Source organism: Glycine soja, chromosome 19 (genome assembly GCF_004193775.1).
Source record: "Glycine soja cultivar W05 chromosome 19, ASM419377v2, whole genome shotgun sequence".
NCBI classification, from domain to species: domain Eukaryota; kingdom Viridiplantae; phylum Streptophyta; class Magnoliopsida; order Fabales; family Fabaceae; genus Glycine; species Glycine soja.
Window position 1 is genome coordinate 31987762 of NC_041020.1, and position 14231 is coordinate 32001992.

The 14231-nt window shown below is 33.8% G+C and overlaps 1 protein-coding gene across 1 annotated transcript; it reads right to left on the minus strand.

Annotated features, from left to right (window-relative positions):
- Positions 1 to 11854: 11854 nt before the first annotated feature.
- On the minus strand, positions 11855 to 13103 carry LOC114398745 (30S ribosomal protein S21, chloroplastic-like). Its single transcript, XM_028360903.1, has 3 exons — positions 13068 to 13103; positions 12540 to 12979; positions 11855 to 12179 (listed from the first exon to the last, which is right to left on the minus strand). The coding sequence occupies exons 1-3, from the start codon at positions 13101 to 13103 to the stop codon at positions 12059 to 12061; spliced, it is 597 nt and encodes a 198-aa protein (XP_028216704.1). The 3' UTR covers positions 11855 to 12058.
- Positions 13104 to 14231: the final 1128 nt, after the last annotated feature.

Consider the following 14231-nt stretch of genomic DNA (forward strand, 5'->3'; position numbering starts at 1 on the left):
TAGTCATCTCTATACATGTAACTAGAGCAAGGAAAGAAAGAAGAAAACACAACTTCATTCTTATGCTCGCTCCATCTACCACTCACACACATATATACACATACAAAAATACATCAAATTCAATTTAAAGAAAAAGTGAGGGAAAGATAACTTTGAATACTTCGAAAATACTTTTCATAATAGTTGGAAATTTAAAATAAAACACATCTTATATAAAAGTCATTTCCTATTCATCATCAATAAACACTAACATTTTAGTTCAATTATCTCATTGATTCATGCAACATAATCATGACATGAATCCTCAATTATCATCAACAACATGCTTCCAATCTTCCATCACCAACTATCATCATGAACCATCTAATATCATGAATCAAATCTAGCCATCAACTATCACAATTCCTCATCATAACTCAATCATAAGAAATCAACATCATAATTGATGTACCATATAAACCACTAGATAACCTCAATCATCGTACACTAACTTTACTCCATAAAGTTTCAACATCATATGAGCGGTCCCCAATAAGCCTCATCCCCTAGCACGGCCTAACTCTCTAACTATTTAGGGAGTCTCTTGAACTAACCCTACAAGGGAAGTAAGATTTTATCTAAAATAGATAAGTGTGAACAATGGATTACCTCTGCAGGTTTTTTTAAGACCTTACATCTATAGGGATTCATCCACTTGTCTAATCTATAGGTTCATTCATGTTAGTCACCATGAAAACTCTCAACACTAGGTTGAGGGCCAATTGAGCACCCTCAACTTACCTACGCATATGTTCATGCACCGATTGTGCATATACAATATATTTATGTGCAAAAACTATGCATCCATAGTATACTGCAATGCTATGGTTTCATAATGTATGGTTAAGTGTCTGATTCAAGATACAAGAGGAACTAAATTTAAATTCGCAATACTTAATAAATTAACTAATAAAATATCAATAACTTCTATGTGTTTATGTGCTATAGTGTTTTCATCATGGTTAGGCCTAAAAAGTGAATCTTAGTAGTGAATAGAAAATATGCAGTTAAAAGGTCATGAAAGTTGGGGAAAGCCCAAATCACACCACCAAACTCCCTTCTAAGCTCAATAGCTCATTTTCCTTCAAAACCTAGCTTGGAGGTTCCTATGTTAAGGGAAGCTTTAATTTGGTTTGGTTAATGCTTTGATTGTGTGTATTATGCATGAAATGATGACGTATTTGGTGTTTGTTGACGTTTATGAACATGGGTGAATCCTTGCACAAGGTTGGCACGGGTAAGTATGCCATTGTTGACCCTAGAGCTTGCAATTTGCAACTTCATTTTCATCCTGGCCAGCTAGAGTTTTGGTTCGAATAGGCAAGAGCTTGATAGAATTAAGCATTCAACTCCACGGGGTTTTGGCTCAGAGATAAAGTTATGTGGTTTGCTAAAAATGTGACAGAGTTGAGCAATCAACTTTAGGAAAGCAACATGCACCTTTCTATTTGGAAAAAATAATCATTTTTTATAAGTTAAAGAATATCTATGTAAATTTATTTTATTTTAATTACCTCATTTAATTTAATTTTATTAGCCCCTTTCTCTCTCCTATGTCGTATATTATTCTCAATGTGAAGGTAACTACTCTCAATGCTATGGCGGCTGAACCACCTGATGGCAAAGGGGTTGGGTAGCCATCAACAACAATTTTCATGGACAAACTTATGGAAAAACAAATCGAGGTTGCACATTGTTATATTTTATTGTTACAATTTGTTTACTAAAGGTTGCATGTTAATTGTATTGCATCAGCTAATTGAAAATGAAGTGCAATTAAATAATCATCTTCTTCTCACTTGTTTGTTTTCATTTTTTCTATGGACCTGTGTTCAATATTCACAGTAAATATTAGGAGTTTTTGAGATTAAAAATTATAGGAAATTAATAGGATCTTGAAATATATGGTTATCACAAATAATAGATAAGCAGTGCACACCTTTCTCCATAGTGAGACTTCTCTCCGGTGTACTTTGATTCTTTGGAAGAGGAGAGAAACAAAATTTCGCTTCCTTGATTATTCTTTCTATCTCTCTATGTTCGTGATGACTAGGGGTTAGAGAGACCACTTTTTATCAGGAAGAGAACCTTGTTTCACGTTATTGGGTATTAACCCCTTTATAACTACTACTCCCATCAAGTAGCAGTTATCTCTATAAACTTCTCCTATTTAACCCAATTACAAAATTTATTCCTTAATTATTAATTAGTCCCTACATAAATCACATGCCTCTCACATAAGACATTAATTCTAGCATTCTCCCACTTGGCTCATGTGACGTTACCAAACATCGTGGACTAAATAAATAAATAGATTAAACTAACATAATGTGCATTAAAATGACTAAATCATTCTATACATTGGGTACATCATAATTTCATGATTAAGAATATGAACCAATTCAACTCATGGCAGTTGTACATCTCAACATAGTCCCTTCAATGTACTACAAATTAGTTTTCTCCTTAATATGACCATTAGTTAGAAGTACAAAATTGGTCCAACATAATATCTTTATTCAAGACAAGACTTGTTAACATTACTCTAATACAAATATGCATGCAAACATAAAGAACATATGATCATAAACATATCATAAATGAGTTTAGAGTGCCAGTATAATGCATAAGGTAAATTACACTTAATGATCATCAATAACAATAATGTTCATACTTTCAACATGTTCTATAAATGTCTTGGGCGATAATCCCTTTGTCAAAGGGTCAACTATCATAAAGTTTGTGCTAATATGTTCTATTGACACTCTTTGTTTCTGAACTTCTTCCTTCACAACAAAGTACTACAATCACATATGCTTAGCACCCTTAGAAAAAAAATACTATTGCGGAGTTATCACAATACATTTTCAGTGGCCTAGCAATACTATCGACAATTCCAAGCCCTGAAATAAAGTTTCGCAGCCAATTAGCTTGAATTGTAGCCTCAAAACATGCTACAAATTCTACTTCCATGGTAGATGCAACAACAACAACTGGTTGCTTTGCACTCTTCCATGATATTACTCCTCCGACTAAAAGAAATACATAGCCAAGAGTGAATTTTCTCATAACCACACATCCAACAAAGTATGAGTCTGAATACCCAATCACCTTAAGATGATTAGACCTCCTATATGTAAGCATGTGATCTTTTGTTCCTTGTAAGTATCTCATAACTTTCTTTATAGCTTTCCAATGTTCCATTCCCAGATTACTTTGATACTTCCTAACATCCTAGTTGCAAAGCTTATGTCTAGTTGAGTACAGATCTGAGAATACATAATACTCCCAACAATTGATGCATACATAATTGCTTCCATTAGCTTTCATTCCAGATCATTTTTAGGACACTGTGTGAAACTAAATTTGTCTCCTTTCTGAATTGGAACGAGTGATGTTGAGCACTTTGCCATCCTGAATCTCTCTAGTACTTTATTGATATATGCTTTCTGAGATAAGCCTAACAATCCTTGTGATCTATTTCAAAATATTTCTATCCCTATCACATAGTTTGCATCACCCATATCTTTCATTTCAAATTTGCTAGAGAGAAACTTCTTAGTCTCATGAAAAACACCAAGATCATTAGTTGCAAGCAAGATATCATCAACATACAGAATTAGAAAAATAACTTTACTCCCACTAACTTTCAGATATATACACCTATCAACAGTATTTTCCTCAAACCCAAAGGAAACAATGGTATCATTAAACTTCAAATACCATTGGCGGGAAGCTTGCTTAAGATCGTATATTGATTTTTTTAATTTGCACACCATTTGTTCCTTTACTTCAACTGAGAACCCTATTGGTTGGTCCATATAAACATTATCTTCTAAATCTCCATTAAGAAAGACAGTTTTTACATCCATCTGATGTAGCTCCAAGTCATAATGGACTACTAATGCCATGATAATTATGAAAAAATCCTTTCGTGAGACCAGTGAAAATGTCTCTTTATAATCAATGTCGTATTTTTGAGTAAATCTCTTAGCAACAAGTCTATCCTTGTAATGTTTAAGGTTTTCATGAGAGTTACATTTAGTCTTGAAGACCCACTTACAACCAACTTGCTTACAACCCTTTGGCAATTCTACGAGGTCCAAACACCATTATGTTCCATTGAATTTATCTCTTCTTTCATACCATTTAACCACTTCTCATAATTATCACAGTTTACAGCTTGTGAAAACGAAACTGGATCATTATCATTAATGCTTAAGTCTATTTTTGTTTCATGTAGGTATACCACATAGTCATTTGAAATAGCTGGTCTCCTTTCTCTTTGAGACCTCCTTAATGCTACTTCTTATGGTTCTTCCACAATAGGTTCATTATGTATTATGGGCCTATTATTGTGTTGCTCTTCTTCATTGTTGTTTAGAACAACAACTAAAAGGGTAATCACCTTACTGCTAGAGGCACAAGTTAAAGGGACTTTCACTCTAACTTTTTTAATTCCTACATCTCATGGAATTATACTCCCACTGATTTCACCACTCTAGAGGCACAATGTTTGTCATCTCAATGACATGCTCATGCATAGTGCGTGAACCGTCAAACTTCTTGACTCTTTAACATTATCAGTCTTAGGGAGAGTTGTTTTAATATTGTCTGCAAAAGTCATTCTCATGAACATCAGGCTGAGTCTGTTAGATTTTTCCCAAGCTTTATAACAGGATTTCTCTTTATTGCTACTAGCATCAGTAATAGTAACAAGCTTCTCTTCCAATATAACAACATCAAGATCCAATACACCGAGGTAAAATTGGACTTGCTCATTCCATCCAGAGAAGTTAAGTCCATTAAAAATTGATATAGGTGATACATGAGAAGTGTTTTGAGACATAAAACACATGTCATACATATAATTCATTCATAGAACAATCATTGTATATTAATATTCTCCTTTGGGTGATAATCCAACACAACATACAAACATGATTATACTAATAAAACTCTTAACATTATTTGACAATTAAGTATTTATCAATTAGTAATACCTATTACCTTTGGGTATATAAATAAACTAATGGCAAACACAAATTACCTACAATTATATTCATTGATTATAAGAACTACTAATCAACCTTTGGGTGATCCATAAATGCCTTATAAAAATGAATTTCAATAACTCATATACCAATAATCATATAATTTAGCATCCATTATTCTATGAGTAACTGAAATAATCATCAATTTAAAATTAAATAAATTTAGATTTGACCACTTTGGTGACTAACAACTCCGTAATTCACTTAATTCCAATCGAAGACTTGCATATACTTACTATTAACAATTCATAGCCATTTTATTAATTTAATTTGAGGCCACATATAAATCATTCATTCACATTAAAATTGATTTGCTCATTTTGAGCATTATCCAAAGTAATATTCAGTTTCTCTTTTCTCTTCTTTCCATCTCTCTACCTTGAACTTTATCATGGTATCAGAGCCTTCATCTCCATTTTTCCGCTGCTTCGTTCATCTTTTTCGTTCAGAGCTTTGGCTGAAGTTGGTTCGGATGTTGAGGCTATAGGATCAGATTCAGCTACTGCATACTGCTAACGAACATCGCTGCTTAGGCCATGGGTGCTTGATTATGCTCCAACAAATGAGTTGCTTGCCTCTGCCTCAGATTTTCTTTTCCTGATCAATGTAATGCTACGATTCTCTTATGGTACGCATCCATACTTGATTACATCCAAAAAAGCCAGTCTTTTATCCTTCATCACCCAAATCTTCCATTACCACATCCTTGTTTTCACTTATGTTAGCAATTGGAACATCCACAGTCACAATTTTCCCTTTTTGATCATCCTCACCCTCAATTTTCTTCCAATCTCTTTTGCCTCCTTCCACTCCAACCTCAAAAGAACCACCCTTAGAGTTCAAATTCCCAGCACTTCCAATCTCACCACCATATGAAAACATTAAGTTCCTACCACTCTCTCATTTTTTTCTCTCGCCTACTCAAAGTCATTTTCTTAGTTCCTAGTGGAATAAGCATCCTTAACTATGGCATTTTATGGAACCGCCTTATCCTTCAATGGCGGAATAAGCATTTGCATAGCCAGAGTAAGTTTCTCCATGTCTAGCAATTTTTTTTTGTCTTCAAGGAGTTTGATTAAATGCTTCTGAAGATTTTGAAGACTTTGGCTTATTGTTTTCAGCCTTTTAGGCTTGATTTGATGATTTTAAGCTTCTGTCCATGGTGGTTAAGTATTGTTTTAGCTTTTACCATGGATGGTTAAGCCTTAGTTGATGTTGGTTCACAAAGTGTTTGTGAAATGTCCTCACTGAAGACAAATTTTGTGTTCTTCTATTTATTGATGTAAGCTTCTGTCCAGGGTGATTAAGCATTGTTTAAGCTTTTACCATGGATGGTTTAGCATTGAATTGTTGTTTTACTTCTATCTTGAGTGATTAAGCATTATTTTAGTTTCTTCTCTTGATGGTTAAGCCTTGTTACTTCTGCCAAGTGGTTAAACTTTGAGGTATAGTTTCTGCTTGGTGGTTAAGCTTTGATAGTTTCCTGAATTGATGATTTGAGCTTCTGCCAAATGGCTTTGTTGTTGATTTCGCTTGATGGTTAAGCTTTGATTGTTGCTTTGGACTCTTAGAAGAAGATTGAGAAAGCCGATGTTGGTCAAAAATTTCTAGAAGCTACTGTTTTGACTGATGTATTTCCAGCATGTTTAGCTATTTTTCAGACTTTATTTTCACTTCCTTTGATGTAAATGTATTATCTTCTCCAAGCGAAAAGTGTAGAGATATGTAAATGTATTTTTCAGACTTTATTTTCAACACTTCCAGCTTGCAAGTTGTATAGAGATATAGATTACTAACATTAGTTAATTACAAGTTAATTATTAGTTTAGTTAGTTGCAAGTTAGTTATTATTTTAGTTAGTTACAAGTTAGTTATTATTTTAGTTAGTTACAAATTAGTTACTCTTGTAACCAATCATGTAACAAATTACTAGCATTAGTTATATAAGACTCACGTATTCATGTAAAAACTGATTTGCTCATTTTGAGCATTATCCAAAGTAATATTCAATTTCTCTTTTCTCTTCTTTCCATCTCTCTACCTTGAACTTTATCAGTTACATTCCCATGGGTTCATCGAGCCAACAAAAGTTACCACAATAAAGGCAATCTTCAAAAGCATATCAGATTTGGCTTGTAGGCTTGCAATAGTCAGGGTGTTTAATTGGATGATATATAAATGAGCATTAAACCTTTTTCCTTTATTGTTCCCTATGGAATTCTTTCAAACTGCTTTATATGTCAATCCATTTGAATATATATGAATTTTGTATTTGTACTTTTAATCAAATCTCTCTGATTCTGGCTTTAATGCAAAAGGGGTGTTCTCTCAACACATAGGCTTATTTTTCAATAGCACTTAAATAGACATAAGACCTAACTTTCAGGCTGAGATTAAGTTAGGCCTAAAGGCCATAAAACCATCATTTGCATTTGGAAGGATGACAGCATTAAGATTGAGGAATTATGTATATCTTCCTCTCTTAGCTTTCTTGGTCGTGCCAGTATGTTTCCTACTATATCACTACCCTAGATCACTTGAAAAGGCTGTCACAAAAGGGGTTCTGCTCAAGCATAGATCAACTGTAAGCATTTTTTTAGATTCTTTTAATTTGGTTTCTGTTAATTAGCATCATTATATATATATATATATATATATATATAAAAGTACCACAGCTTCTCCCCCCAATTATTTGAGACATTGAAGTTTTATTTGGTACCAATTGATGATTTATTTAAGTGATAGATGTCTACTTTCTTTTAAATAAGATTACGGATTTGAATTGTGTATGAAAATTTTGTTTCCTGAGTGTTAATTTTACAATGTTATAGATGTTCTCATTTAAAAGATCTTCATACAGGATACTTGTAATTTAGACTGAAGTTGAAGCTTTATTTGATCAGGACAAAAATATTGAGAAATGAATTTTTAAGGTGAAACAGTAGCAGAGTTATATCTTTACCATCTATCTTTTAAAACATATATAAATTATTAATTTATATAAAAAAAAAAAAACGCATATATTTGAGAGCAGTTTGCAAAAAACAGAACAGAACAAAAATTATATTTTTGTCTTCTGTTTAAGTCAAGTGTTGGGGCGTTATTAACAGTTCTACGGCATGTTTGAGTAAAAATGTCAATTAACTGTGGTTGTTGTATGAACCCGCAGATTACGAAAAAAAACAATAAGGTTATCCTTTTGTTGTTAAAGAATCAGATTATATGTCCTGGAATATGATTTGTTTGACCTACTAGTCTTTCTGTAGTATAAATAAACTTAAATAAGACTCTTATTAAAAAAAAAGTGTGTGTTTGTGTTAAAAATAATTTTATTGATAGAAACTACTTATTAATAATCTGTAAATATTTTGTTATATTTTATATTAATTGAAGAAATTTAAATGCTAATTAAATAGATTACATTGACTTAAATTCAAAAACTGATATACATTTTATAAATAAGAAAAAAACTTATAATAAGGAAAAAAGATATATAGACAGTGTACGTATGCAATTCTATTTTTCCATTATCATTTAATTAGGATTCCAATTTGTTATAGGTGTGTGTATTATTTTTTTTTTACATCATCATATATTTTGTTATTACATTATTAAAGAGTTTATATTAAAGTCAATCTTTTTTAATAATGTAAGAATATGAAATTGAATGATTTCAAGGCTGGTCAAAATAGACTGTTGGCATATTAAATATTTACTAATTTTTCAAAATGAATTTGACTTCTGCTTAGTTTATTTACCATTATTTCCCTATCAGTATTCCTTAGAAAATCAAGAATTGGATAACGTGTTGAGAGCTATCATGCCAGAACAGTTCTCCTAACCATGGTAGATGAATCAATGGCAAGTCCTTGATCTCTCCTTCACATTTTACTACAAATGATGCAATCCTCCCAAAGAGGAGATTCATTACTAGAGTCATGACTAAAAGACTCTAGGAAGATTGATTAGGAATGCAAGAGAAGGCCTTAAGATTCTTATAAGCCTTAGGATAAATTTTGGATCCATGGACTAAGTATGAGTCAACTTTGTACATATTAAATTAAAATTTCATTATTTTTTGAATCTTGTATTTAGGGTTCCATAGTGTAGGAAAGGTACCACACAAGTTTAGGATACCTTAGTAATGTCAGATTTTTTTGTTCTTGTATTTTAGGACACCTAGACTAGTTTTTGTATTAGGGGTAATTTTGTATTTTCACATGCATTAAGTGCATTATTTGATATGTGCATTGGGAGAAAAATTTAATTGAATTGGGAGAAATCCAATCCAATTAAATTTTGGACCAACCTAATGGGGAGGTGAGCATTTGCTTGTTAAACTTTATTGTCACATCATATAGTCACACTTTGAACATGTCCTTTATGTTTTACATGTCTCATGACACCTAAGCACACTTAGTGAAAAATCTTGGATTTAATCTTGGATTAGTGAGTTTAATCATAGCTAAAATTCACTAATCATAATTAGTGAAATTTTGACTCCAAATTTGAATCCACAAATTCAAATTTTCCTCCAATTTTGTATGACATAGGCTATAAATAGAGGGTCTTGTGTGTGCATTTTGTAACTCTGATCATTTGAAAAATTAAACTTCAAAGTTCAGACCTCATTCTCTCTCTTCTCTCTCTCAAAATTTCGTTTTCCTCTCTCCCTCTCTCTCTCCCTCCACTCATCTTCTACCTTCAAGCTCTTGTCAATGATTTTCTATGATAGCGAGCTTGTTCTTGACTCATCTTCTCCTTGAAATGGCGTCTCTAATCACCTTTCCTCCTTCTTTGTTGTCATTGATCTTCAAGAAGCAAATGACTCCATTAATGAAAAAGATCTAAGACTTGCAAGCTCTACATTGAGCTACATTAACAAAGCTTCAAATTAGGTGAAGGCACCCAAAGATTGCTGAATCACTTGGTGATCATAACATGGATCCCCAAGCTTTTGAGTACTGCAGGTCATTGCACCCCTATGGCATCCACCCCTCCATATTTTACATCAATTTGCTACCAAAAAGAGGATCCATTATGACAACCCCAGATCATCATTTATTGACTTGGACAAGAAATGATGTTTTGTTTGAAGTGATTCAATTGGTTTATAACATAATTTTCACAGTATGATTCATTTACTACACATTATTATTGAGTGAAATTTATTGAGACTCACGAAATTATGAGTAGGGATAAGATTGGCATCATTTTGTCAGTCTGAATAAATTTCAGTCAAAGACTATGTTGTTAACATCTTTCAAGATTGACCTAAAAAATGATGGATGAATGGTTTATTAATTAACATTGCATTGCGTTACCTTAATTTTACAGGATGCAGATGTACTGTGGCTTAGAAGTCCACTTATAAACTAATCCAATTGATGAAGTCGCCATTTCATGTAATGTCTTGAGTGGTGGGCAAGGCGGAGGTTACCCGCATGGTGGGGGAATCTTCTTGAAAGCAAATGTCATTTCCTTGGAATTCTTCGAGTATTGGAGAATGACAAAGTTTATGTTTCCAAACGATCCCGCAGAAGAGTCCTTTTGTACAATAATAAAAACACTGCAAGATGCAGTTGAGTTGCATAGCTTTCATGTTCATCTTGTAAATACAAGCTATTTTGGTGGGTTTTGTCAGCTAAGTAAGAACATGTTGAGGGAGGCTTATACCATTCAAGCTAACTGTTGTGATGATCTAGAAAGCAAAGTTCATGACCTTAGGATTGTTCTTGATGATTGGATCCGCTTCAGAAAATGTGCATCAGGGGACAATGCTTTGGACAAAATGGATTTGAGGTGGCCACAGAAGTGCTCCACAAGAAATTATACTTAGAATCATACACAGTTCCAAAGTTTTTAGAAAGGGTTAATGTTGTAAAAAGCACCTTTCAGATCTCTCCCTCCCCCTCATAGCTGAACTGATATGTTACTCTTTCAGTCAAGTTCAAATGTCAATGTCTTAGGGAGCGTTGAATCGGGTTTTTTTTTAAGGAGAAGTTCAAAAATCAATGTTAGATACTACTTTATTGAACATCTGCTTTGGTACTTTGTAGTGGATGAGCTGCGGAAAGGAAGATATTACACTTGATAAAACATTTATCAGTAACATTTTCTTCTGCATTTCAGTGATAGAAGTGATGAAATCTCCCACAGCCCACTCAATTGATCTACTCTCAGGAAGCCTTGACTTGAGGTTATTTAAGAACAAGTGAACCTATTTCTTCAAATAATATAAAACAAGTTGCTTACTTTCCAAGCAAAAAGCACATTATTTTCTCTAAAAACACAACCATATTCTCACACCACCTGCATGGCTTCTTAATGACTAAGTTTTTCAGTCTCAGCTTGAATATCCTGATTCAGTCTTGTTCCAATGAGGTCAAGGATTTCAGTAACCTCATTGGAGAAGAAACCTAACTTCCCAATATTCAGTGTTCAATGATAGTATGATCAGTTAAGCCTGTGTCAAACTCCAGCTCAAACCAAGCGTGACAGATCATACACATTGTGTGTGTGGGGGGGGGATGGATAGTCCAAACAATAGCAGACTTTAGCATAATTGGCTTTTCTAACAAGCTCAATCTCTCTCATTTTGAAGATATTAAGCTAAAAGATTCAATACCAAAAATATTTCAGTGTTCAGTGAATAGAGATCTTCGCTTAACACATAAATTTTCCTTCCATGCACATATTTTTGGTATTGGATTCCCTAGCTTAATATCATAAAGGAATTCTAAATTGATGCAAGAGGGGAGGAAAAAAAACACCGACTTTGTCCAGATTTTAGAAAATCAAGGGCAGAACAAAATTTAGATGGACAATGAATAAATAGCATAACTTAAAATGAAATGTGAATTGAACATTGCACTAACTGCGTCCAAGGAATTGATTTTACATAACAGAACTCACATGCATAAAAAGCCTCTCCCAAGTGAAGAACCGTACAGAATGTGAGTGGATCATGCGGTTGAAATATATGGAGCGTCTACTTCTGGAAGATCCCAGTTATCATCATCCTCTTCCTTCTTGGTTGCTGCAACATCCGGCTTGTTTTGTGGTTGAAATCTCGATTGAGAGCGCCTGACAATGAAGCAAGTAGCTCAGTTCGAAACCTTATGTAAGTAGCTCAGTTCTAGTTAGTTAGACCAACAATGATGCATTGATTAACAGACGGATGGAATTTCCTTAATTTTAAAGATAATTTTTTATTATCATATTATCGGTATGGAATATCCATTAACATTAACTTTACTGATGACTTATCTTTTTCTGGATTCTTCCTTTCCAACCATATTTTTTCATCCATAAAGTTCAAACTGGATATCTTACTTAAGGAACTGAAACGACACTTAACTCGAAATTTAGATGACATTAAAAAAAAAAAAAAAAAAAAAAAAGCAAAGAGAGGGTAAGCATTCAGCTAGGAAAGAACGAACGAACCTGCTTCTGCTCTTACGCTTGGCAGCTTCGCGGTTCTTGCGCTTCTTTTCCTCCTGCTTGTTCTCGAAGAACCGTCTCCGCTTGCACTCCTGAATGACTCCGGCTCTCATGACCTCTCTCCGGAACCGGTTGAGGAGCCTCTCCTCCGGCTCGTTCTCGTCCACCACCACCTGCACGTTGTACGCCGACCGGAAGAAGAGCGTGTTCGCATGCGCGTGGGACGGGTTCGCCACGGCGGACAGCTCCGCCGACGAGTGGTGGTCCTGGTCCTGATGCTTGGCACGTAGCTTCTGGAGTGGGAAGCGAGTGATGATGGGAGGAGGGTGTGGCTTTGGAGGGAGGAGGAAGGAGAAGAGGGTGGAGAAGGAGGATGAGGCTGCCATTGACGTCGGTTTGGAATGTGAGGTGGGAACATCATAGACACTTTTTTCACTTTTGTTTTATCATCATCGATATCGAAATAATGATAAAATAATAACAAAATTGCCACTGGGTTGGGATAATGGGAATATGGAATGGGTAATTGACCTGATCAGTTTGGGCAATTGCTTCCTTCGACACCATAGTTGCTGATTTCCACTCATGAGTCACTTGTTCATTGCTCTATGTATGCATAATGCTTAATTTTAGAATGGGCAATCCGGAATTAGGTATTATGCATACATAATTTTGGTAATCCAAAAAATATTTTTTCTGGATTATTCATTTTGAAACTATGCATGCATAATTTTGAAATTGACAATGTGAAAGAGCTCAATTTTTTTTCTATTCCAAATTCTCATATCCTAAACTATAACAAGATCCAAAAAATGAAAGAAAAAAAAGATGTAAATGTTTTCATTGCATAAAATATACTACAAAATTATATTTTTGTTGTAGTATAAGAATGTGAAAAAACTTGCAATTAAAATATATTTCTTTGTATATTTTATAGAATGAAAACGTATTTCTATTGTTAGTTTTTTGCACTTCCTATACTACAACAAACATATTTTTGTTATATTCTGTATACAACATAAACATATTTTTCTTACATTACCAATCTTCATCACATTATATTGTGGAAACACGTTTCCGTTAACAACATAATAGAATCTTGATTCTATTGTTTTTATGAACTAAAAAATAATAAAATTGTGATTCTATTTTGTCCCTTAACAAAGCAGATTGACAAATTGAAGTCAAGATTTTGTTGGATCCAAATTCAAAAAAACAAGTATCTTACTTTACAAACAAAGGAAACGATGATCGCATTGTTGAATCATTATCAAAGCATGAAAGTTGGTTGCTGAATGGGGTGTAATGCAACATGAGGAAGGAAGAAGGGGGTGGGGTTTCATGAAAGAGTGCTTAAGGGGAGGGGGGAAGGAAAAGGGAAGGGGCATAGAGAAAGGTGGGAGGGTAAAATTGTCTATTTGTATTTTTAAAAATAAGGTGAGAATAGCAATTCCCAAGCTTTTAAGGAAACTTAAAAATCAAGCCTTTTTTATAACTTGTGCTTTTAAAGCACAAAAAAATCATTGGATTGTTGCCAAGCTCACGTGCCTAGCCTAACCCATGTTTAACTTATTTCACTTTGAAGGCACGTGAACTTTTGAGGTTGCACACTTTTATAAACTTTTGGTGATTTTATTTTTTTATTTGGTAAAACTATAATTAGGGTCTTAGGCTCGCAAGTGATACCTCAAGATA